The sequence below is a fragment of the Vombatus ursinus genome, unplaced genomic scaffold, assembly GCF_900497805.2.
Source record: "Vombatus ursinus unplaced genomic scaffold, bare-nosed wombat genome assembly UNPS02014808.1, whole genome shotgun sequence".
NCBI lineage: Eukaryota > Metazoa > Chordata > Mammalia > Diprotodontia > Vombatidae > Vombatus > Vombatus ursinus.
The window spans coordinates 1,259,952-1,285,871 of record NW_020954586.1 but is presented as its reverse complement, the minus strand read 5'-3'; the positions used below and the strand labels follow the sequence as shown (position 1 = coordinate 1,285,871).

At 45.6% G+C, this 25,920-nt stretch overlaps 1 protein-coding gene across 1 annotated transcript; it reads right to left on the bottom strand.

Annotated features, from left to right (window-relative positions):
- Positions 1-25,920, bottom strand: RBM44 (RNA binding motif protein 44). The gene is made up of 15 exons (XM_027875272.1): positions 25,911-25,920; positions 24,055-25,694; positions 23,785-23,843; positions 22,481-22,657; positions 21,499-21,685; positions 21,384-21,406; positions 21,121-21,211; positions 15,661-15,775; positions 14,837-14,965; positions 10,797-10,882; positions 10,598-10,671; positions 6,552-6,843; positions 3,828-3,973; positions 3,573-3,717; positions 1-467 (listed from the first exon to the last, which is right to left on the bottom strand). Exons 1-15 carry the CDS (start codon positions 25,918-25,920, stop codon positions 261-263), a joined length of 3,381 nt encoding a protein of 1,126 aa, XP_027731073.1. The 3' UTR covers positions 1-260.

The following is a 25,920-nucleotide window of genomic DNA, read 5'->3' as shown; positions in this document are numbered from 1 at the left end:
TTTCAACAGCACCTCCAGGCCCCAGCCGCTGCTCACCTGAAAAGCTACCAAGTCAGCAGTGAAACACACCTGGCTGCACTAGATCCCGCCAAACATCCTGCTGGGATGATGCCTATGAGAACAGCTCGCTCAACTTTAGGAAACAGACAGGTGAAAACAAATGAGTGGCCAGTGTCTACACTGACCGACCAGTGGCCTATAACCAGCCTCTTTGAGCCACCTGGCATTTGGGGTCGAAAGGAGACATTCTCTTACTAGGATCACACCAGTGGCTTTTCCATCCAAACTGGGGAATGGGCCACAAGGGCAAAGTGACCCGGCTTCTCAATAAACAAGCTCTGAGTCCAGCGGTATGAGAATGAAGCTGACCCCTCCCTGGCTCTCTCGGAACTCCCCAGCAGAAATGACCGCTGCTGGCCGGTTTCCACAATGGGTTTATCTTCTAGAACTTTCTTCTGAAGATTCTCCTGGGGGAGGAGGCTTTAAAAAGGTGCTGCAGAAGTCTGAAGAACAAGAAGGAAGAGAACAGTTAAAGAGAAGTAATGATTCCTGTCATCACCATGTCCAAGGGCAGGCCCAGGGGCTGCCTCAGCTGGTCTGGAGGAGGAGGGGGAAGGAACATTCAGGGGAAACCCAACATCTGGGGTGGGGGAGGTCACAACCACATCTGGGGTGGGGTGGGGGAGGTCACAGGTCACACCCAACATGTGGGGTGGGGGAGGTCACACCCAACATGTGGGGTGGGGGGAGGTCATACCCAACATCTGGGGTGGGGTAGGGAAGTCATACCCAACATCTGGGGTGGGGTGGGGGGAGGTCACACCCAACATCTGGGGTGGGGTGGGGGGGTCACCCAACATCTGGGGTGGGGTGTCACTTTTGCCATCTCCCAAGGCTGGCTCATTCCCTGGGGCTATGGCTTTGGTCAGCAGGAAGGCAGGAAGGAGCCTGGTGGCTACACCAAGTCACACCTGAAATGCCCAGCAGGACATGCATCTGTGCCTGAGTCTATGGAGCTCTGGCCCTCGGCCAATGGAGCAGAGTGAAGGCTGGTTACCATGCACAACAGGTACTGCCCTTTCCCCCACCCCCCCATGCTAGGTGTTGGCTACACCCTTAAGGCTACCCAGCCTAACTCTTGGCTCCCCTCCCCCACTGAGCTTGTGGGCCACTCAAACCCCCAGATCTTTTTCACAAACTATCACACTTCCCCATTTGACACTTGTTCAATTCATTTTCTTTAACTCAAATGTGAAGTCCTATTACATTTCAACTGATTTCACAGAGCCCAGCATCCTAGCCAGTCTAGGGGGCACCACAGTGCACAGAGCACCTGGTTTGGTGTTAGGAAGCTCTGAGGTCAAATCCTGCCTCAGATACTGACTGGCTGTATGAACTGGGCAAGGCACTGAACTGCTGCCTGCCTCAGTTTCCTCATCTGTAAAATGGGGATCCTCAAAGCACCTCCCTCCCAGAGTTGTTGTGAGGATCCTAAGGTAATATTTGTACAGTGCTTAGCACCGTACACCATGTGTGGCACATAGTAGGTGCTCTACAAATGCTTGATCCTTCCCCAGCTGAATTCTGATTCTGTCATCCAGAGTTCCCTGGCTCTGCGCCACCTTTAAATGACTCGAGTCAACCACTCACACTTTAGGTAAGTCCCTGATGGCCAGGCCAGGACTCTGGCATGTGAGGAGCCCTTTGTGCCAACCGTCCAGCTTGAGGAGCACACCCCTAGAGAAGGGAAGTGACTTGACTTCCCCTGGCCGGGCAGTGGGCAGTGGGTCAGTCGCAGTAAGCCACAGGCTGCCCCTAAGAGATTACAAAACGGGAGGATGGGCCTCTCCCCAGGGCTGCAAAGGACTCACGTCCTCCAAAGCCTCTTGCTAAGACCAAGAAGGGAACTGCCTGACTCAGGCTTCCCCAGACGCTCAGGAAGGTCACAGGCAGGTCGTCCGTGCCCAGGCATCTCCGCCAGCCAAGAGGCCCTTTGGGAGGCACTGGCCACTCTCACTTCAGTTTCTCCCTCTTCCCCTTTCTCTCTGCCCCGCGCTGGCATCATCGTCTTTTTGAGGGCGGGGGCTAGGCTGGCTTGTGGCTCCTCTACCATACTCCCAGAATTCTCAAGAACTTATTTTGAAAAGATGTCAGACATCCTGCTGAGAGAGCTCACCTTATATGAAGAAATGAAGAAGGCTAATAAATTCCAACTTTGGATAGTTCCTTGGAACAGAAAAAGCATTTTATCAACTAATTTTAAAAAGCAAGAATCTTATGCAGGTCATTCATGTCATAAGGACTTGACTTCCGGACAATCAATGCCTCTGTTATTTATCACCCATTAGACTGTGGGAAATCCCTTCCTTTTTCTGGCCCTCAGTCTTCTCATCTCCAAAACAGGGGGAGTGGATCAGCTCGCTTAAAAAAAATTGTCTTTTAAATTATTAAAAAAAATTTTAGGGGCGGCTAGGTGGCACAGTGGATAGAGCTCAAGGCTGACTGGCCTTGGAGTCAGGAGGAGCTGAGTTCAAATCCAACCTCAGACATTTGACCCTTACTAGCTCTGTGATCCTGGGCAAGTCACTTAATCCCAACTGCCTCACCAAAAAAAAAAAAAAATTTTTTTAAATGCTTAAACTTCATTTCTTTATTTTGAGTTGCAAATCCTCTCTCTGTCTAGCCCCTTCCCACCCACTCAGGAGATATGCCCATTATACAAGTGAAGTCATGCAAAAAACATCCCCAAATTAGCCATGTTAAAAAAAAAAAAGTAAAAAAAAAAAAATCTGCTTCACTCTGTCCTCGGACTCCATAGTTCTTTCTTTGAGGGCGGCCAGCATTTCTCATGAATCTTCCTGAACTGTCTCAGGTGACTGCATCCCTGAAGCAGAGCAGAGTCATTCACAGCTGGTCACTGTTACAATGTTGCTATTACCGTGTACCACATTCTCCTGGTTCTGCTCACTTCACTTTGCGTCAGTTCATATAGGTCTTGTCATGTTTTTTTTTCCCCCTGAAACCACCACCTTGTCATTTCTTATAGCACAATACTATTCCATCACATTGACACACCACAACCTGTTTAGCCATTCCCCAGTGGATGGGCATCCCCTCAATTTCCAATTCTTTGCCACCACAAAAGAGCTGCTATAAGTATTTCTGTACCTGCGGGCCTTTCCCCCTTTTTTATGATCTCTCTGAGATGCAGACCTAGTAGTGGTATTGCTGGATCAAAGGGTATATACCCTTTGGGCACAGTTCCAAATTGCTCATCAGTTCACAACTCCACCAACAATGCATTAGTGTTCCAATTTTCCTACATCGCCTCCAACATTTGTCATTTTCCCTTTCCGTCATATTAGCCAATCAGATAAGTGTGAAGTGGTACCTCAGAGTGGGTCTGATTTGCATTTCTCTAATCAACAGGGATTGAGAGCATGTTTTCACATAGCTGCTGGACCCCTCTTGAGGTTCTAAGTCCCACGGTACCAAGGAAGCACAAGGCTGATACTGAGGCCACTGCCTGTACAAACCTAACACCTCTAAGTGTGCAGGCACGAGCTGCTCACCTCACAGTGTTTCTTCTCTTCTTTCTTGAAGGCAGAGTTTCTCAGGACAGAGGTGGTCATCTCCACTATGGTGGTCAGGGGTAAGCCACTTAGAAAACCTTTGTTATTTGTCCTCACCTCCTGGAGGGCATTGATGATCGTGTCTCTAGGTGGGGACGAAGGGAGAAACAAAATGGAGAGGCCCCCAGCACGTGGCCCTCTCGTCCCTGCCCTGATGACCACTTCGCGTGGGGTGCGTGAAGGAGCTTGGGTTACCTGCTGACATCAGGGTGCAGACCTTCGAGTTTCTTCACAAGCCTGGTGAAGCTCCCCAGGTTCAAAGTATTGGGAGGGATGTATGGAAGAGGGGTCTCGGGTAAGAATTTAACAGCTTTATTCTGCTTAAAACCTTTCTTGCCACTCTAAATGAAATGTTCAAAGAAAAAGGTGAACATTATTGTAAACAAAAATTAAAGTGTGCAAGGAAAAAACTCATTTTGAAATAAATTTAAAACTGTAGTAATGAAAAAACGAAAATCACACAGTACTAACTGCCAGCATGGCTTAAAGTTTGCAAAGCTCTTTACAAATATGATCCTCACAACGACTCTGGGAGGGGTTTATTATCCCCATTTTGTAGACGAGGAAACCGATGCAGAGAGAGGGGAAGTGACTCACTCAAGGTCACATAGCTAGGAAGTGCTGTGGATTATCATTTATCACTTGTTGATATTGTCTGAGCCTAGCCTTCTATGGCTGGGCTGACCTCAGAGACACCCCAGGGAAGCCAGATGTGCTCTCCGATCCAGCAGATGCCTGTAGGCCTGTATCTGAACTCTACAGAAAATAACCCAGGGAGAGGGAACCACCCCTTCTGTCCGGCTCCCTCTTGCTACCAGATGACCTAATAAATTTCTTTCTAAAACCATTTCAGATTTTGGGGTTTGTTCCTATGAACAACAGTGTCTCAGGCTGGATCTAAACTCAGGTCTTGCTGACTCCGGGTCCTGTGCCCCACATCGAGCTGACTCTACATGATTAGATTTTTTTTTTTTTTTTTTTTTTTTTGCTCAGGCAGTTGGGGTTAAGTGACTTGCCCAGGGTCACACAGCTAGTAAGTGTCAAGTGTTTGGTCTCAGGCCGGATTTGAACTCAGGTCCTCCTGACTTCAGGGCCAGAGCTCTATCCGCTGCGCCACCTAGCTGCCCCTGATTAGATTAATAAACGCGGAAAAAGCTTGTAACAAAATGCAACTCCCACTTCGATTAAAACCCCTACAAAGCACAGGAATCAAGGGACTTTTCCTCACTACGCTAAATGCCATCTCGCCCATGACCAAGAGTTAATAGTCAGGGGAGTGGAGACCAGCCAGAAGCTTTTCCAGGAAGATCTGGGATGTCTAAGATCACCACTGTTATTTCACGTAGTAGGCACGCTCTAGCTACAGCAATAAGGCAGGACAAAGACATGGAAGGAGGGAGCACAGGCAATGAGCAAACCAAATCATCCATTTTTCCAGATGCTGAGATGGTCTACTTAGAGAACCTCAGAAAGTAAACAAAAAATTACATGAAATAGTTACCAAGTTCAGGAAAGTAGAAGGACATAAAATAAAGTCGCACAAATCATTAGCTTTTCTGAACCCACCAACAAAACCCAAGAGAAACTGTGAAGATAAATGCATTTAAAATCACTCCAGAGTAGGGAAAAAAAGCATTTAGGAGATAACAACGGAGACCCACCAGGGAACCGCAGGCCACGAGCGCAGCCCTAACCATGACGGACTGCACCAGGGAGATCTGATGTGCCCACAGAGTAAAAGTGATCCCACCCCCACGTCCAGAGCCATACCAGACCATCCAGAGGTGACCTCACAGAGGAAAATAGGGAGCAATCAAAGGTCTGGAGCCTCGAGGGGAGCGAGGAGGCGTGGGCTCTTCAAAGGGGCCCAGGAGTCTCAGACCTCAGACTGTTCCTTGAGGTTGCCCTCACCCCAACCCTTTGGTCAAGAAGAAGAGAGATTAGGCACAGGAGCAAACAAACACAGCGGCCCCAAGACTGGGGACTGCCTGAAAAGCTGGGCAGGAGTCTGGCAGAAGCTACTTTCAGTCCAGATAAGCTCTGCATGGACACGTTATCTTGGGGAGCAGAAGCCTGATGATCCAGCTGGCTGAGCTAACTGCTTCCAATATAGAAGAACAGGAGGTATTGTCCAACATATAAAAGGGTATGACCAGGCAGCTTTACTCCAAGCTGTTAATAACTCTGTAAAAAGATGTTTCAAGTCACTAATACACAAGTGAAAAGCAAACGAAAAACTCCATCAGATCTGGTGACAGTGACAGAAATGGGTGGTGGCAAGTGTTTGAGAGGTAGGGAAGTCAGGAGCCCTGGCACACTTCTGGTGGGGCTGAGAATGGGCCTGGCCATTCTGCAAAGTGATTTGGAACGAAGCCCCTAAAGACAGTGAGCTGTGCATACACTAGCACTATGGGGGGCCAAAGCACCTCCTAATCGCAGCCTCTTTTTGTCACGGCAAAGAACTAGAAATTAAGAGTGGGAGGGGAAAGGCTGAACAAATTAGGCACACAAGTGAGATGGGCTATGATGATGCCTTAAGAAATGACCAAAGAGACTCAGGAAGATGGATCAGGGCAATGCAGAGTGAGGGGGCAGGACCAGGAGAATGAGTTAACCAATGGCACCAACACTTTGGTGACAAAGATCCCAGAGAAGTGTTGGAAGGGGATGGATAGGAGGCCCTGCAAACCCCCAGGGGCCCCAGGGAGAAAGGCACTGTGGGCATTCTGGCTGCAGGCTTCCTGCTCCTGGAGGGGAAGCTTCTGCTGGGAGCGAAGGTTTGCTTTGATGTTCCAGGTGGTCCTGCAGCCTTTCTGCCATCCCTCTTTTTCAGCATCATGTTCACATCTGAGGAGGTCTCCAGGTGGCACCCTGAATGCCTGTGCCCTACCCAGAGAAAAGCCACCACCAAACACTCACCTTCTGGTCGACGGAAAGATAAATATTTTCTTGCTCGGGTCCAGGAGGCCTCAACACGTGAGCCGGTAACTTGGCAGGCGACGGGGCTGAGCTGGAGCCTTTACTGTCCATAGTCTTCTCCAAACCGCCAGGGGCAAGCCTGCTTTCATTCCTGAAGGACAGGGGCGGGGCGTTTTCTACAGGGGTTTTGACCAGGCGGACACTGACCGATTTCCCATTGATTTCTTTCCCATTCATTTCTTCCACAGCCATCCTGGCTTTGTTAGCTTTTTTAAAAACAAGAGATGCATACCTGAAACACAAGGGGGACAAGACATCTTAAAGACAGAAAATAAGGTAGGAAGGGGTATAGGGGTGTGTGTGAGAGTGTGTGTGTGTGTGAGTGTGTGTGTATGTGTGTGTGTGTGTGTATGAAGGATAAATTACATTTCATTTTAAACATAAACCAACTCGTCAGTTAACCAAGCTACAGAGACTTATTTAAAACTGACAATTTCTGAACATTTGTGTATTGGCCAAGAATTGGTTAGAAGTTAAAATTCTATTCTCATTAACTTCGCACTCAGCAGGGCACTGCCCTGGCCACACTGGCTGGCTGACACGTTTCATCTCTACTTGCCCCCTCATGTTCCTAAGATTGAGAGCTTGCAGAGGTGTTTAAGAGCCTACAAACCCTAAACAGAAGAGGACATTGAGGCTTGAGAAAGTGAAGGGACGCAAATCAAGTCCAGGTGAGGTGGAGAAGCCCCTAACCCTGACTGGCTGGGTCTTGATTCTCAGGCCAATATTCTTCCGCCGGCTCACCATGTCTGGGGAAGATCTGAAAATGTCAGCCTGTTATCACTTGCTTGATAAAGACAGAAAATAGCATTTTATATAGAATCACAGGCTGGATTTAGAGCTCAGAGGAGCCTCAGGGGGCACCTCGTCCAACCCCTTTGTTTTACAGAGAAGGAAACTGAGGCCTCCCTATGGAGGAAAGGAGACTTGCCCAAGGTCATACTGGCATTATGCAGGGATGAGGCCTCTGTCCCTCAGTGTCTGCTCAGTTTTAGACGTGGGATGCTGGGGATACAGAGACAGAAATGCAATGGTCCCTGCCTTCGAAGAGCTCCCGTGGATAAAGATATTTCAACACAAACCAGATACAAAGTCTTCCTCTAAGACCCCAGCACAGAGGGCAGGGGACCACGGGTTCTGGCCAAGCCTGTGTCTGCTTTCCAAGGACTAGTCCAACCAAGCAGAGAGAGGCTTCTCACCAGAAGACTGGGCACTCAGCGACGGTTTTTGGCCACGGCAATCCATGCAACAAAGAGACAGAGAATGGCCCTTGGTTTGGTAGAACTGCTGTTTTTAGATCACTGAAAACCCTAAATGGCAGATGCTTGTCTATGACCAGTACGTCCTACCAATCTTGGCTTCCTTGCTGTGAAAAATACCCCCAAAACACAAACAACCAAAAACAGAAGGAGGAATCTGACAAAGAAGGATGAGGGATGTCATAAGCAGCATCTTCTTAGGGAGCAAAAAGAAACAAAAAGGAGGGTTCAGCCAATTGGAAGAAAGCCTGGCAAGACATCCCACCAAGCCAAGTCATGTCCAGGATGCTGAAGGGTAACAACTGAAAAGTGGACGGCTCTTTAAACATGACCCTGCCCCGGTTCGCACCACGAAGGACTTGCATCCCAACATCATAGTCCTTGAGATGCTTTAAAGGAAATCTAGGAACGTCCCAAAAGGGAACAAAGATGGAAAAGCAGCTGGATTGGGCCAAATGTAAACATACAAATGTGAAGGTATCAAGGACATGATGGGACAGGTATCGGAAGGAGAGGAGACATGAGAAAACCTCAGACCAAGAACGAGAGAAAAAAGGCACCAACCACTCAGTGCCTACCCTCCCACACACACAAAGTCTTTCTGTGGACCTTCTGTACCCATGCCAAGGGGCATTAGTAGGGAACAAGCTGGCTTCTGCAAGAGACATTCAACAATGGACTATAGCTGTGCCATTCACAGCTGAATGAAAGATGAAGAGAACAGAAAATTCTACTGTGATTGCTGTTTGTTGATTATGAAGAAGCACTGGATTCCTCCAAACATCACTCATACTGCACTAGCAGACCCCAGGACACAATGCCCTCTTTCCAGCGCTGTGGAGATCCTGGCTCTAGGTTACAGAAGTCTGCTCCCCTCAACAGCCAGCTTGGCCACGTCCCTTCAGGAGCAAAGTGTGCTGGGGGCGGCAGCCTGGACGCACCAGTGCTGCAAAGCTCTGAGCTTGCCAGTGCCAGGCCAGAGAAGTGAAGGACAGAGGCAGTAGGACAAGTCACCAGAACAGGATACAGTGAGTAGGGGGCAGGGCAGCTGTGCAGCGCTCCACAAGCAGCAGCATCCAGCTGGGGCCAGGCTGGTAAACTGTGAAGGGCCCATTGTGGGAAGAGGCTGAAATGCTTTTGAGATCCAGGCCCCAAGGAAACCACAGTCAGAGGGGTGAGAGTCGGGAAGTGAGTGATAAGAAAATAAAAGGGGGGGGGGACTGAAAATACCAACGATGTCAGAAAGAAGATGTCCACTAAGTGAGAAGCAAAGATGCAGGGGCCATGGAACGACGGGGCTAGAGAGAGGCACAGCTCTGTACCCCTACTCCTACCAGACATCTATCTGTGGCTATGAACCTCTCAGAGTGGGGAAGGTTTCATCTCACTCCACTCTGGAGAGACAAGATTTTGGAGATACAAGGCACATGGGCCTTCAAAGGAGAAGGGAGCTCACTTGGGGCTTGGACCTCAAATAGGGGGGCTTGGGGGCTGAGATGGGTGGCTGTCAGGGCAGGTTCTTCCAACAACCTGGAGCAAGGCCTGGGGGCATCCAGGGGAACATGCACTAAACTGAGCATCAGAATCAAGGTTCAAGTTGGGGCTGTTCTGCTAATCAGCTGGAAAACCACTTTCAGGAGCTGCTGCCACCTTTTAGAACGAGCCAGCATCCTCCGGCAACCTTCACCTGCTGTCCACGAGCTTGGTTTAATACTGATACCTCTATTGAAAAGAATCAGTCTCCTTTGTTACTCTTTGTATTTTATGCTTAAAGAATGTGATTCTCAGAAGGTGTCGGTAGGCTTCCTCAGACTGCTGCCTCAAGGGTCCAGGACACAAAAAAGGGGGGACGCCCCTGCCTTAGAGCCTCAATGTTCTCCTCCTGATTACACTGCTGGCTGGGCATCCACCATTTTGGGCACAGATGAGTATGGCCTGAGATGGTAAACACAATTCTTGGCTAATTAACTCATTATGGTTACAACTGTCTTTCTGCCAGGTGTCACTCAATTAACTCACACCAGCTAGTAATGGTAACAACCTGAAGGTGATTAACCCAGGCTGTTCTGTGCTTCTTGGGCAACCTGGGGGAAGCCACTGCCCCTCTCTCTCTACCTCCAGAAGAGGGAGACCAGATCATCTCTAAGAGGCCTTGTAGTTCTCAATCTATGGTCTATGATCTTCATTAATTGAATGCATGTGACCAACATGTCTAAAGATTTCTAACCAGCTAGGCCACAGCTGCCTGGGAGGCCTTCTATAATTGGGCTCCATTCCCCACTCATCCCTTCCACGCATTTCACATTCCAGAGAGCTGCTTCCAGACCTGGAAGGCACTTCCCACTGCCCTCTGCCTGCTAGGACCAGCTCAGGTACCACCCTGGCCATGAAACTCTGCTCACGGTGAGTGAGATGCCCCCTGCTCGGATCCTCCTAAAGGGACCTCATCTCTCCCTTGACCCCTTCGATCCCTGAGGGTACACGCTGCATCCCAAGTCCATCACAACACAGTCAACAGCTTCATGAGATGTTCTGATGGCCGCCCTTCTGGGCACATGGTCCCTCATTAGCTTCACTCCGCCCAGGGTCACCTACTCAGGAGGGATCAGGGCTGGACTAAAGGACACAAGAGTTGATTCTAGCCTGACTCAACTGAATTCCAACATTACAAAGAAAAATGATTCTGTGTCAATGGGAGACTCCTTCACACTGAACTTATATACTTACCTGTAGTTATGAGAAGAAGTGCAAATGGAAACTTCAGAAACTTGATACTTCTGGAAATGAGACATTAAGTCAGTCTAAAAAGAAAAAGACACAGGACAGTTTCTTAAAGGCCCCCCAGCCCCTTCCGACAGACCCTAGTGCCGCGAGCGTAAAAGGACTCGGGGTGACAATCTCAGGAGGCAGCCCGGGGGCTCTGTACCTCGGAAACTGAAGGGCACAAGCTGCCGACGTGAATGAGATAATTTCTGTTTGGCTCCCTCTGGGAAGGTTCCCTAATCTTCTTCTCTGCACGAGGAAAAGACAAGACAATTATTTAAGTCTGACAACCTTTCCAAAGTTACAGAGTAAAGGGAATGTCCATTCCAATGGAAGTTTCAATGTTTTATCCAAAAAAGTACAAGCGGCCAGTGACCACAATCGGCCATTGTCTGAAAGGTGCTGGGAGACGGGCTGCCCAGCCCAAGCCCTGCTGGGGAGCTGACATGAAGCCGAGGCCTTGGCCACAGCAGCAAAGGTCAGGAGACATGGACGCCACCTGCAGGCCAGACACTGACCGCATGTTCACATCATCTGCGCGGTCCTGTGTTGTGGCTGAGTTTGTGAAACATTTCCCAGCGACGTTTTCATCTGCTTCTGGCTGCACTTGGAGTTTTGTGGGTGCCTCCTGCATACACACCCTGACTTCTGGCCTGGGCTTGCTACTTCTGCTCCTATTTTATTCACAAATGCATGTCAGCAACAATCCCAAAGGACTAATGATGAAGCATACTCTTCACCTCCTGAGAAAGAACCAACTTTGACTGAATACAGACTGAAGCAGGCTATTTTCCAGGGCTTTTTTTTTCTTCATTTTTTTCTTTTAGTCGAGTCTTCTTGTACAAAATGACGACTATGGAAATATTTTACATGACTGCACATGTATAACCAATATCTGATTGCTTACCATCTCGGGGAGGGGATGGAGAGAAGAAGGGAGGAAAGGATAGAATTTGGAACTCAAAATGTTAAAAAAAATAAAAAAGTTAAAGGGCAGTCAGGTGGCTCAGTGGAAAGAGCTCCAGCCCTGGAGTCAGGAGGACCTGAGCTCAAATCTGGCCTCGGATACAACACACTTACTAGCTGTGTGACCCTGGGCAAGTCACTTAACCCCACTGCCTAGCCAAAAAAAAAAAAAAAAAAAGTTAAAAACTGATTTAACATGTGATTTAGGAAAAAATAAAAAATATATTTTTTATTAATTTATTTTGAATTATCAACAATCACTTCCATAAGCTTTTGAGATTTAAATTTTTCTTCCCCTCCCTCCCCACCTCCCTCCCCTAGACGGCGTGCAATCTGATATAGGCTCTACATATACATTCCTATTAAACATATTTTCACATTAGTGATGTTGTAAGAATTAGAACCAATAGGAGGAACCACCAGAAAGAGGAAACAAAACATAACAGAAGGAAAAAAATAGCAAATAGTATGCTTTGATCTGCATTCAAACTCCATAGTTCTTTCTTCTTTGGAGAGCATTTTCCATTACGACGCCTTTGGAGATGTCCTGGATCCTTGTATTGCTGAGAAGGGTTAAGTCTACCAATATTAGTCATCGCACAATATGGCTGTTACGTTGTATAACATTCTCCTGGTTCTGCTCATTTTACTCATCATTAGACCATACAAGTCTTTCCAGGTTTTTCCAAAGTCAGCTTGTTCATCATTTCTTTTTTTGTTGTTGTTTGTTTTTTTTTAAGGCAACTGGGATTAAGTGACTTGCCCAAGGTCACACAGCTAGTTAAGTGTCAAGTGCTTGGTCTCAGGCTGGATTTGAACTCAGGTCCTCCTGACTTCAGGGCTGGTGCTCTATCCACTGTACCACCTAGCTGTCCCCTGTTCATCATTTCTTATAGCACAATAGTATTCCATTACATTCATATACCACAACTTGTTCAGCCATTCCCCAATTGATGGGCATCCTCTCCATTTCCAATTCTTTGCCACCACAAAAAGAGCTGCTACAAATATTTTTGTACATGTGGGTCCTTTTCCCATTTGTATGATCTCTCTGGGATATAGTCCTAGGAGTGCTATTGTTGGGTCAAAGGGTATGCACATTTTTATAGCTCTTTAGGCATAGCTCCAAATTGCTCTCCAAAATGGTTGCATCATTTCACAACTCCACCAACAATGCATTAGTGTTCCAATTTTCCCACATCTTCTCCAACATTTATCATTTTCCTGTTTTGTCAAGTTGGCCAATCTGATAGATGTGATGTGGTACCTGAGAGTTGTTTTGATTTGAATTTCTCTAATCAATAGTGATTTAGAGCATTTTTTCATATGACCATAGATGACTTTAATTTCTTCATTTGAGAACTGCCTGTTCATATCCTTTGACCACTTATCAATTGGGGAATGACTTGTATTCTTATAAATTTGACTTAATTCTCTATATATTTTACAAATGAGGCCCTTATCAGAGAGACCAGTTGTAAAAATTCTTTCCCAATTTTCTACTTTCCTTCTAATCTTGGTTGCATCGACTTTGTGCAAAAACTTTTCAATTTAATGTAATCAAAGTTATCCATTGTGCTTTTAGTAATGTGCTCTATTTCCTGTTTGGTTATGAATTCTTTTGTTCTTCATAGATCTGATAGGTAAACTATTCCTTGCTCTCCTAATGTGCTTACAGTATCAACCTGAATAGCTAAATCATGAACCCATTTTGACTTTATTTATTATATATGGTGTGAAATTTTGATCTATGCCTAGTTTCTGCCACACTCTTTTCCAGTTTTCCCAGCAGTTTTTGTCAAAGAGTGAGTTCTTATCCCAGAAGCTGGGTTCTTTGGGTTTACCAAATAATAGATTACTATAGTCACTGACTACTGTATCTTGCATGCTTAACCTATTCTACCGATCCACCACTCTGTTTGTTAGCCAGTGCCAAGCAGTTTTGATGACTGCTGCTTTATAATGCAATTTAAGATCTGGAATGGCTAGGCCACCTTCTCCTGCATTTCTTTTCATTAGTTCCCTTGATATTCTGGACCTTGTGTTCTTCCAAATGAATTTTGTTATTATTTTTTCTAACTCTACAAAACAATTTTTTGGTAGTTTGATTGGTATGGCACTGAATAAGTAAATTAGCTTAGGCAGAATTGTCATTTTTATCATATTAGCTTGGCCTACCCATGAGCAACTGATGTTTTTCCAATTATTTAGATTTGACTTTATTTGTGTGAAAAGTGTTTTGTAATTGTGTTCATATAGTTCCTGGGTTTGTTTCGGGAGGTAGACTCCTAAATATTTTATAATGTCTACGGTAAGTTTAAATGGAATTTCTCTTTCTATCTCCTGCTGCTGGGCTTTGTTGGTAATATACAGAAATGCCAATGATTTATGTGGGTTTATTTTATATCCTGCAACTTTGCTAAAGTTGTTTATTATTTCAAGTAGTTTTTTACTTGATTCTCTAAGTATATCATCAAATCATCTGCAAAGAGTGCATGTGAGCAAAGCTACAGAGTAAAGCTCAGCCTTGACATTAGGCCCCCTGTTCATGCAAAGACCCTGCAGGGTCCTCACTAGAGGCCACCACACAGATAACGGTAACAAAGCCCTCCCCAGTCATAATGGCAGGAGCCACAGGCAGTCTAATCTACTGACCCGGGTCATGGAGAAGTCCTCTACAGAAGGGAAGGTCCTACTCTGGGCCAGGAGGACCCTGGAGCCCCAGTACATGGCTCAGGCTGTTGATCCCCTCAGGAAAACCACCCCCCCAATGACACGCCAGTGCACTGAGGGGGGAAGGGCAGCCCACTGGCGGCATCCATTAGCACACACAACCTCAATACACTCAGAAGAAGGAGAGTAAATGTCTGCTGCAGCAGCCTTCTTCACAACCCACCAGCTCCTAAGAATAAAAATCTGTAGCTGGTCCAAGAGATGGTGGAGCCCTGCACAAGGTGGCTTCAATGAGGCCTCATGTGCAAGTAGGACACTGAGCAGCTCTTTCCCTGGTGGCATAAGGAGGGGGCTGGGCAGCGAGAGGGAAGAATTATAAACCTGCCCCCCTGGGGGGCGGCCCTGGGGTAAGACCTGGATAAGGTCGGAGGGGACCTGCGTCGACAGAGCAGATCTGAAGCCAAGGGACAAAAATCCTTCTCTGAGCCAGCCTGCCCTGCCTCCCCCAAGCCCAATGAAAGCTACAGCTAAGCTTCTCCATCAGTCCAGGCCACGAAGACTCACCCGGGGTGAATTCAGGGTTCCTCTTGTCTCGCTCTGTTTGATTTTTTGGTATTTCTGAGCAGTCAATTCCTGTAAGGTTTTCTTTAGCATCAAACCAGTCTTCGCTTATTTCCCGACATTTTGTGTAGTCTAGAAAATTAAAAGCAACCGGTCACTCCTTCTTGGCTGCAATGATCCGTGTGGCTATTCCCCTGGGGACAGTCAGTCCAGGGAAGCCAAGTTCAGTCTGGCTCTAAAAATACCTCTTCTCGAATCTCAAGAACTGAGCACGCTTTTCATCACAAGTTCATGAATGAGTGTGTGCACCCTTAAACGTTTCTAACAGCCTGGACAAAGCCTTCCCATGTTCTACGAGATACGTTTAAGAAAACGACAAAAAGGGGGGATTTCCCATTTTGCAGTCAGAAACTGCTGGGTAACGAGGGGGAGGAACCAGAACAGTTCAGACTGAGAACGCAGTCTTGGGGTAGGATGGGGCAGGAAGGTCAGGGAAGGCAAGAGGAATTTACCACGCGCCAGGCCCTGGGCCGGGTGCTTTACCAAGAATATCCCACCTGATCCTCACGACCACCCTACTGGTGGTCGGTACTATTATTGTCCTTACTTTACAGTTGAGGAAACTGAGGCAAAGAAAGGTCAGGGGGATAGGCCCAGGTCACAGAGCTAGGCCCACCACAGGTCTTAGGCCCATCTGACCTCAGGCCTAGTACTCTAAGAGCTATGCCACCACCTGCCAGTTTAGAAAGGGGGGCGGATTAGAAGAGTAAGCCCCCACCCCCCACCCCTTGTCCCCTGGTAATCACATGCTGGACTTTGACACCGACCTTCATCTTCAAGTTTCAGATTTCTGATGCCGACATTCAGATCCCAGGTCTTTCTGCTTTCATTCTTAGGGGCTGTTTCTTGTTTAGGATGACAATTTTCAGATGCACGAGCAGTCTAAGGAGGAATCAGGTAACATGATTCACTAGGGGCCATTCTGATTAGAACACACACACACAAATTACGTGCCCCCCTGCCCCTCAAGTTACCAAATGTTTGTATGAGCAATCTGACAGACACTCTACAGCAGCTCATTAGCTCCTGGCTCCGATCGAGGCCTCTGACATCCCCTACTCCCCAAATCGTGGGCCAAAAAGCAGATGCCCCCTGGGCATCCTGCTCCCGGGTCACTCATCCCCCACTGGGCCAGTGCTGGGCAGCTAGAACTGCCAAGATCCCCCACTCCTGGGTGTGGCCTGGACATCATCCCTTTCCCTCCCACCCCCATCCATATACCATTTTGTTTTGAAACTCTAGTCGAGTGCACTCATTGTGTGTGTGTGTGTATTACAGCAATCAGGGCTGTGTTGGTTCCATACTGGACTGACTGGAGGCTTCATGAGGGCAGGTATGGCTACACCTGAATGTTCTATTTATTTTCTGTAGTGCCTGGCACAGGGTCCTGCATGAAGGAGGCACTGAATGTTTTTGATTCTGTGCCTTAGCAGAGGGAGCCGAGGCAGGGGCGGGGTAGGGAGAAGCACGAGGCTGTCACTCAGACTGGGCAAGGACATGCCTCTGGTCCTGCCCTAGCCGGGGCCCTGCTGCCCACTGCTGCCTAAAGAGCCCCTTATTAGACTCCTTATATGCTGGTCCTACCAGAACCTCAAACGCAACATGGCCAACAGGGAAGTCCTTTTCCTGCTCCCTCAGACCTCCCTGAGTCTGGTGAGGGTCCAGCACATGCCCTCTCTGGGCATCTCTCCCCCTTCCATAACATCTCTGTCAGGCAGGCAGGGTCTCCTCTCTGTGTCTCCCGCCAGACCTCATCACCTCCCACTCAGACTAATGCCAACAGCCTCCTCAGTCAGGGGTCTCCAGACAGTGGTCAGAACAAGCTTCCAAAGGCACAGGCTGCTGTCCTGCTCCAGAACCTTGGTGGTCTCCATTGCCCCTTGGATAAAAGACAAACTACTCCATGTTGCCTATTAGGCCCTCCCACACTCTAGGTAAACAGGCTGCTGTTCCCTCAGTGCTGCCTGGAAAGACTCCTCCTTCCTCACCCCCAACCCCACAGGGAAGCCTTCCCCAACTCCCGGGGTCCTTCCAGCTACACATCCATAACCATGTGGGAGTGGTCCCCGCGGCTGCACCTGAAGGCCTATGCTGGGTCCTTACCCGCCATCAGGATACCTGCCTGATATGTGGATACTCACAATGCCTTAAACTCAAGCAAGAGATTGAAAGGCAAGGACCCAACAGAGGAGCTGGAGGCCTGGGGGGAGGATAGGTCATCTGTCTATGTCTAGAATCCCATCCTACACACCTCAAAGAGCTGCTGGGAGGAAACAGTGTTGTGTACCGTGAAACATCATGCAAAAAAGTGCATGATGGGGGCAACTTGAGGGTGCAGTGGATAGAGCACCGGCCCTGGAATCAAGAGGACCTGAGTTCAAACCCGGCCTCAGCCACATAACACTTACTAGCTGTGTGACCCTGGGCAAGTCACTTAACCCCCCACTGCCCAACCAAAAAAACAAAAAACAAACAAAAAAAAGTGCACGATTATAATCAATGCATGAGGGATTCGCCTGAGCTCTCCTCCAAACTCCTCCAAATACCTTTTCAAAATGACTCTAAACAAATTCTAGAGCAGCAGAACTCACAAAAAGATGGAGTGAAACAAAATTCCAGCCCAAGGCTGTGCCAGCACAGACCCAGCCCCAGCAAACCCAGAGCAGGCCTTGGGGCAACTGAATCACTGGCAGCAGCGGTGGTTTCCAGGCCTCTCAGCCCACAGATGCCAAAGACAACTTAGAAGGTCAGCAACAAAGGTCTGTCCCACTGGGTGAGAATTGAATGCAGTCCAGCGCAGGTCACGCCAGCATAGCCCCAGCCCCAGCAAACCAGAAGCAGGCCTTAGGAGTGACTGTTTCCGGAACTCTCAGCCCACAGCAGGTAAGGGGGTCAAACAACTGGTCAGAAGGAGATTACAGGGGTTGCTTTGCTCATACTCAGATCTGGGTGACAGTCCTGGGAGGTAGTCCCAGGGTGAGGAGGAGCACTAGCATAGCAGAGCTTGCAGCCACATGGGAGGGGGGACCCACCCTATAGTACCAGGGCAGAAAACAGTGCGTGTGGTGATTGCTCATAGACCACAGCACAGGCCAGGAGAGTAGTACACACCTCTCCTTACATCACACCACCCTGGAAGAACTGAAAACTTACAGGTCCCTAGAAGCATCTCTGAAAACAGCTGCACAAAACCCCTGAAGCTTCGGATAGTGTACCCTGCACCCAGGAAGCAGAGCCCTACTTTAACAAAAAGGTGTAAGTCAACTAATAGGCTAGGGAAATGAGCAAACAACGGAAAAACTCTGATTATTGAAAGTTACTATGGCGACAAGGAATATCAAAACATACACTCAGAAGAAGACAACAAAATCAAAGCTCCTACACCCAAAGCCTCCAAGAAAAATATAAATTAGTCTTAGGCCATGGAAGAGCTTAAAAAAGATTTTGAAAATCAAGTAAGAGAGGCAGAAGAAAGATTAGGAAAGGAAATGGGAGTGATGTAAGAAAATCATGAAAAAAGAGTTAACAACTTGGTACTGAAGAAAATAACACCTTAAAAAACAGACTAGGCCAAATAGTAAAAGAGGTACAAAAAGTCAATGAGGAGAAGAATGCCTTAAAAAGCAGAACTCGACAAACAGAAAAAGAGGCCCAAAAATTCTCTGAAAAGAAAAAACTCCTTAAAAAGTAGAATTGTTCAAATGGAAAAGGAGTGACCAAAAGGTCACTGAAGAAAATAATTCCTTAAAAATTAGAATGGCAAAAATGTAAGCTAATGACTTCATGAGAAATCATGAAACAATAAAACAAAACTAAAAGAATGAAAGAATAGAAGACAATATCAAATATCTCACTGGAAACACAACTGAACTGGAAAATACCAGGAGAGATAATTTAAAAATTATTGGACTACCTGAAAGCTATTATCAAAAAAAGAGCCTAGACATCATCTTTCAAGAAATTATCAAGGAAAACTGCCCTGATAGTCTAGAACCAAAGGGTAAAATAGAAATTGAAAAAATCTACCTCCTGAAAGAGATCCCAAAATGAAAACTGCCAGGAATATTACAACCAAATTCCAGAGTTCCCAGGTCAAAGAGAAAATATTGCAAGCAGCCAGAAAGAAACAATTCAAGTATCATGGAGCCATAGCCAGGATAATACAAGATTTAGCATCTTCTACATTACAGGATTGAGGGGATTAGAATATGATATTCTGAAGGGCAATATTCTGACCTAGGATTAAAACCAAGAATCCCTTCTCCAGCAAAACTGAGTATAATCCTTCAGGGGAAAAAATAGGCATTCAGTGAAAAAGAAGACTTTCAAGCACTCTTGATGAAAAGACCAGAGCTGAGTAGAAAATCTGACTTTCAAATACAAGACTTAAGAGAAGTGTAAAAAGGTAAACTGGAAAGGGAAGTCATAAGGGATTTAATTAAGTTTAAACTGTTCACATTCCTATAGGGGAAGATGATACTTGTAACTCATAAGACCTTTCTCATTATTAGAGTAGCTAAAAGGAGCATAGATAGACAGAGGGCACAGGTATGAGTTGAACATGAAGGGATGATATCTAAAAAATAAAATTAAGGGGTGAGAGAGGAATGTATTGGGAGAAAGGGAGAGAGAGGTAGCATGGAGTAAATTATCTCACATAAAAGAGGCAAGAAAAAGATTTTACAGTGGAGGGAAAGATGAGGGAGGTGGGGGGGGTGAATGAACTTTATTCTCATCAGAATTGACTCACAAAGGGAATAACAGACCCACTAAACTGGGTATAGAAATCTAGCTTACCCTACAGGAAAGTAGGAGGGGAGGAAGGGGATGAGAAAAGGAAGGATGATAGAACAGAGGGCAGATTGAGGGAGGGGCTACTCAGAAACAAAACACTTTTGGGGAGGGACAAGGTGAAAGGAGAGAGAGAATAGAATAATCGGGGGGGAACAGGATGGAGGGCAATACAGTTAGCAATAGTAATTGTGGAAAAAATTTTGAAGCAAGTTTCTCTGATAAAGGCCTCATTTCTCAAACACATAGAGAACGGAGTCAAATTTATAAAAATACCAGCCATTTCCCAATTGATAAATGATCAAAAGATACGATCAGTTTTCAGATGAAGTAATCAAACCTATCTGCGGCTACATGAAAAAATATTCTCACTATTGATTGGAGAACTGTAAATTAAAACAATGCTGAGGTACTACCCCATATCTCTCAGCTTGGCTAATAGGACAAAGAAAATGACATATGTTGGAGAGAAGGTGGGAAAAATGAGATTTTAATGCACTGTTGGTGGAGTCGTGAAACAATTCAACCGTTCTGTTGAGCAATAAGGAACTATGCCCAAAGGGCTATAAAACCAGGCGTACCCTTTTACCGAGCAATACCACTACTAGGTCTGTATTCCAAGAGATAAAAAACAAAAAGGAAAAGTACTTATACGTACAAAAATATTTATAGCAGCTCTTTTCTGGGGGTAAAGAATTAGAAGTTGAGGGGATGCCTGTCAATTGGGGAATGGCTAAACAAGTGGTGGTATATCATAATGATGCAATATTATTGTACTGTAAGAAATGATGAGCAGGATGCTCTCAGGAAAACCTGGAAAGACTTACATGAACTGATGCTAAGTGAAATGTGCTGTGTATAAAGTAATAGCAATACTGTAAGATGATCTGGTGTGAATGACTTAGCTATTCTCAGCAACATAATGATCCAAGACAACTCTGAAGGACTTAGGATGAAAAATGACATCCATCTCCAGACAAAGAACTGATGGTGTCTGAATATAGACTGAAGCAGAGTTTTTTTACTTCCTTTATTTTTCTTGTTTTTTTTCTTATCTACGTTTTCTTTCGTAACATGACGATTATGAATATGTTTTGCGTGACTACACATGTATAACCTTAAAAAAAATAATCAATGTATTCTCATCTCAAGACCAGAAAGACATGTTTGCTTTCACCCTATCACTGGGATGTGTCTGAGCTGGGGGGAGAGGGAACGACTTTAGAAATCACCTAGGACATACCTCTTACTTTACACCTAGGAAACTGAGGCCTGGGGGGAGATGGGACTTGCTTGGGCCACACAGAAGCAGCTGTTTGGCTACACTGGGGTCTGTCACATGGCCAAGCCAGGAACGGGACCAAGACTGTACTTGGCGACGTAAAGAACCAAGAATTCCCACTGGGGAGGGACCTAAAGCCCGCCCCTAACCTCACCTGAGAAAGGGTCCTTTTCAGGTTGGTAGCACCGGGGTCAGCGTTATATGCAACAGGAACATCAATGAGGCCTGAGTTTGGTCCTGAAAGGCTGGAATGAAAGGCACACAGATTACTCTAGTGCAGGAAGAGGACACATGAGAATAAAGATAACATTTCTGAGTAAGAACCAAATGTAGAACACACACAGGGCAAAACAATGATAACGTTTATCGTCAGAGCTTGCTGATGCTTATCTGAAATAGGAAAAAAACGTAACTTACATATGAGAGCCTTCTTTCATTAGCTGGAGAGAGAGAAAGGGAAGGAGAAATCCATTAAAACACGAATATTTTCTGCGGAAAATGTTTAAAAAACTCTCATTACCACAACACATACCTTGGAAGGAATAAAAGTGGAAAAGAAAGATGACAATTTGGACTCCACAGAAAGGGGAGGCAATTCATCCAATGGTACTCCCTTTGTTATTTTTTCTCTCATACTCAAATACTTAAATTTCAGATCTCCAAAGACAGACAGTAATGTCGATCCTAATTCTGTTTTAGCAAAATCACTTGCAAAATTCCTGTTAAGCAGTAGAAATAGGTGAGTACATACCCCTACACCTTGGGCCTTATACACACATGCTTATCACTACTGTTGAGAGAAACGATTATGTCTTTCCTATATGAAAAGCCAATTATTAAATTAGGACTAAGGTTTTTCTCCCCTTTTATTTCCTCATTCCCTGTAGGCTACTCAGTCAGCCTTTGAAGGGCAGGATTGACAAAGAGACAAAATCTGGGGCAGATGCACCCCACTGGGAAAATTTAGATCAAAAGGTAAAGAGATTCTAGTCTGGTGAAATTTCTGCTCCCTCAGACCTCCCTGAGTCTGGTGAGGGTCCAGCACACGCCCTCTCTGGGCATCTCTTCCCCTTCCATAACATCTCTGTCAGGCAGGCAGGGCCTCCTCTTCCTGTTTCCCGCCAGACCTCATCACCTTGATTTCTATCAAGATTAAAAACAAGTTTTCAGAAGAATAATGGAATAACTAACAGAATTACCTCTCTAGGGCCACCCTTTGGAAAGATAGAAGATGAGGAAACCCGCTTCCAACAGGAGTCCTCCAGGGGCTGGCACTGACCAATCATTCCTATCACCCACGAGCAGCAGGCATTTAAAGGGGACACTTGCTCTGGGGCCAGCCAGCTCACCCAGACTAGCACAATTCATACGGTACTCCACCCCGTCCAACCATAACAAACATTTTTAGACATCAGACTAAGATTCATGATTATTAATTTTGTGACATGCTAACAGCTGGTTTTTTCCTGATGTGTTTCAGATAGACAATATTTTAAAAAGCAATCAATACATGCCTAGTAAAGCTTTCCTTTTCTTCCATTATAAGTCTGTAAATTTTCCAACAATGCTGATGACACATCTGATAATGGGCTTTTAAAAGCAGCAACTCTGCTTTTATGGCTCTCTGCAACGTTTTCTGACAGCATTTGGAAGGAAAATCCCTCTCCACGTCTTCAGAAGGTTGAAACTGACTTTAAAACAAAGAACGGGACTAGTTCAAAACTCAGAATGAATCTACTTAACATTAAGAGCAAGCTGTTCATTTTCTAGATTTTTATCTTAAATCAGTTTCTACGGGTGATTGAAAATTTTGCACTAACAACACTTCTAGAATATGACTTGAGATTTAAAGATAAATCTATTATTTTTAAAAATAAAGAAAATATCTTAATAAATCACCCTTTATCTAAGTTAGGTATTATTATAGTAAGGGTTTCTCATTTACCTGCTGGCACCGGAGAAGGCAAGGGACATAGCTTCTGTCTACGTATTAGGACAGAATGCAAGCTATTTGTATACTTATGCATTTTTCCAAAGTAATATAAGGATTTGATTGCTGTTACTGTGCTGTAACAATTACAGTTACAACCTTGAAAAGCCAAGGCGCTGAATTCACCTATTAAATGGAAGACAGTAACAGGATAGCTTAGACAAAGAACCCAACAATTTTCTGCCTAAAAGAAACACATTTAACATATAGATACACATGCCAATTTAAAGTGAAGAGCCAGAATGCAACGTATTGTGCCTCAGCTGCATGTAAAACAAATAAACCACAAGTTGTGATCACGTATTTCAACAGAGAAACAAAAAATATATGCCATCAAGGAAGATAGGGAAACTGCATTACACTTAACAAGTTCCAGAGATGGTGAGATGTCGATTTTGTGTATGTGTATGCAGACACACAGACACATACACGACCAAGTGGAACAGTAGCAGAGCAGTTAAAGGAAAGGCAGCAGAGAGAGACTGGCCAACAGAAGAAGACAGGCGGATAGGGTGATAAAACAGAAGGGAGGGCTATTAAGGGAGATCGCAGAGTACCCACCGAGACATTAAAAATATCTAATGCCTTGTACGTATTAGGTGTTTAATAAATATTAAATCTGAATTTTGAAGGAACTATATAAGCATCTGTCCAGGGCTGTTTGGACATGTCTAAAGAGTAGGGATTGAAACAACTTCTTAAGGTTCCTTTGGCCATTTCATTCTATTAAAATGATGTCAGCCAGGCAGACACAATCTAATCTTGACTTTTCATATCCTTGTCATTCACAGTCGATTGTAAAAGCATCATAAAAATCATATGACATACCTCTCAGGATTTTTCTTTAAGTCTTTGACATCACATTTATTTTTCAATTCCAGGCAATCCTGAAAACATTTTAACAAATAATCAGAGATGTTCAGTGATGGAAATCAAGATACCACACAAGCAGACCACCAGAAACTCCCTATTAGCATACCAAATGTAACCACTTCAGTGCTTTTCCAACCCTATCATTCACAATTTTTGTAGAGTAGTGAGGGGAGGAATTCAGGGAGGCTTCATAGGAGGTAAAACCAAAAAAAAGCTTAACATTACCCGAATTAACAAATTGTCATTAGCTTTTGAATTCTCAACTGGAAACGGCTTTTCTTGCCCTTTGGGGAAAATCCCTCGTAAGTGACCCTCTTCTTCTGCCCGCTCCTGCAGACAGGACCAGTCTGTGTTGCAGGCGATGCTTCTTGGCTTCTCATCTGGCCACTCGCTGGGTCGTGTTTTGTTCATCATGGTTATTTCTGTATTGCTTGACCTGGATGCCACAGAAGACCTTGCACTTGTGGCCCTGCTCGTGGTGAAACAGGCCCTAAAATCAGAGCTGGCATCAACCGTCTGGTTAACTGTAACAAGACGGTCACGGGCTGCATCCACTGAGCGCTTGAGATGCTTGGGCTCCACACTGATAAGGTGTGTTTTGCTGACTGCTTTTGTAGGGCTACCTTCTTCTATCAAATGACTCTCTTTGGCCGAAACCTGTGGCATTGTCGTGGGCAAATCTAAGCCTGGCTTGGTGGTGCTCTGGATGAATTTATAACATGACTGGTCATAGGCAGACATATCCGACTCATCAAAAATAAAAGTTGTGGAACTCTGCCAACATTTGCTGGGCTGCTGTGATACCGCTGAAACTCTTTCCAGGAACAAACTAGGGTTTTCCACACTCTTCAGAATGGCGTTCTCCCCTGCTTCCCCACAGACATCTTTCTTCTCAGTCATCTGAGACTTCCTTTTGTCAGGAGAGATACTGGCTTTGCATGTCTGCTGAGGTTTCCCTGCACTGCTGATTAACTGAGAAGTCTGACTGCAGGCAACGTCCTGCTCTTCTGCTGTACCACTCACGTGTACCATGCCATTAAGTAAACTCTGGTTCGTGAAACTTGTCTCTTGTTCTCGGCACCTCCGGTACTTCTGACCGTGGTACTCGGTTAGAGACAGGTGATCATGAAGTTCAGGCACCTTGGCCATACCTTCTTCTTGTGTGTGAATGTGAGTTGACTCATAGGAGAAAAAGGTACCACCTTCCAATTTCTTCACGTGATTCTCGCCCAGACCATTAGCACAGTTAATTTCATAATCTGAATTTTCCAACTCTACGACTTCTGAATTAGGGGTACATAGTGTCTTAATTTGGTCAAAATCTAAATGGAAACCAGAGTAATCTTGCTCTTCAGCACTGTGATATTCCTGCTGGGAATCTTCATCCAGATCATGCTTCTGAATATCACTAGCATTAATCTTGTAATCACCATCTACATTTCCGCAGATTTCTTTCAAAACACCAGAATCTTTGTTTTGGTCTTTAAGTATATCAAAAAATCGCTCTTCTTTTTGCATTTCAAGATCTGTCTCTGAACTCAGATATGTAAAATGTTCTTTCAATTTAGAATCTGAGTCTGGGATATTGATGGAATAGGTATCATTCAAGAGAGCATAGTCAACCACACCCGAAAGTGCACTCGACTGATACGGAGCTCTCCCAAGAGAGACTGGGGGGCTCCCTGAGGACAGCTCGGATGTCTCTCTTTCGTCCAAGAGGCTCATGTGGTCTTTATCCATTTGCTCCAATACCAAGAAACTGCAGCGATCACGAGAAATAGTGAACAGACTTTCACCACTGACGTTTTTATCATAACAGTGAGAGGCCAGGAAGAAATGTTTTCTCTTGGGACTTGATGGCTCATCTGAAAGCAAAAGAAAAGAAAGGTGCCTTTCAACAAGATTCTTCACCAACAGGCAGGCTCTGGGGCCACTCCACTTCTGAATACCATTGGTGGTGGGGAGGCTGTTTTCTGACAACCAGCCTCAATCTTTAATGCCAACCCACCAATCTCAAATCTGCCCTCTGGGGCCACAGGAATAAGTCTGATCGCTCTCCTACAAGGGGACCTTTTGGGTACCTGAAACCAT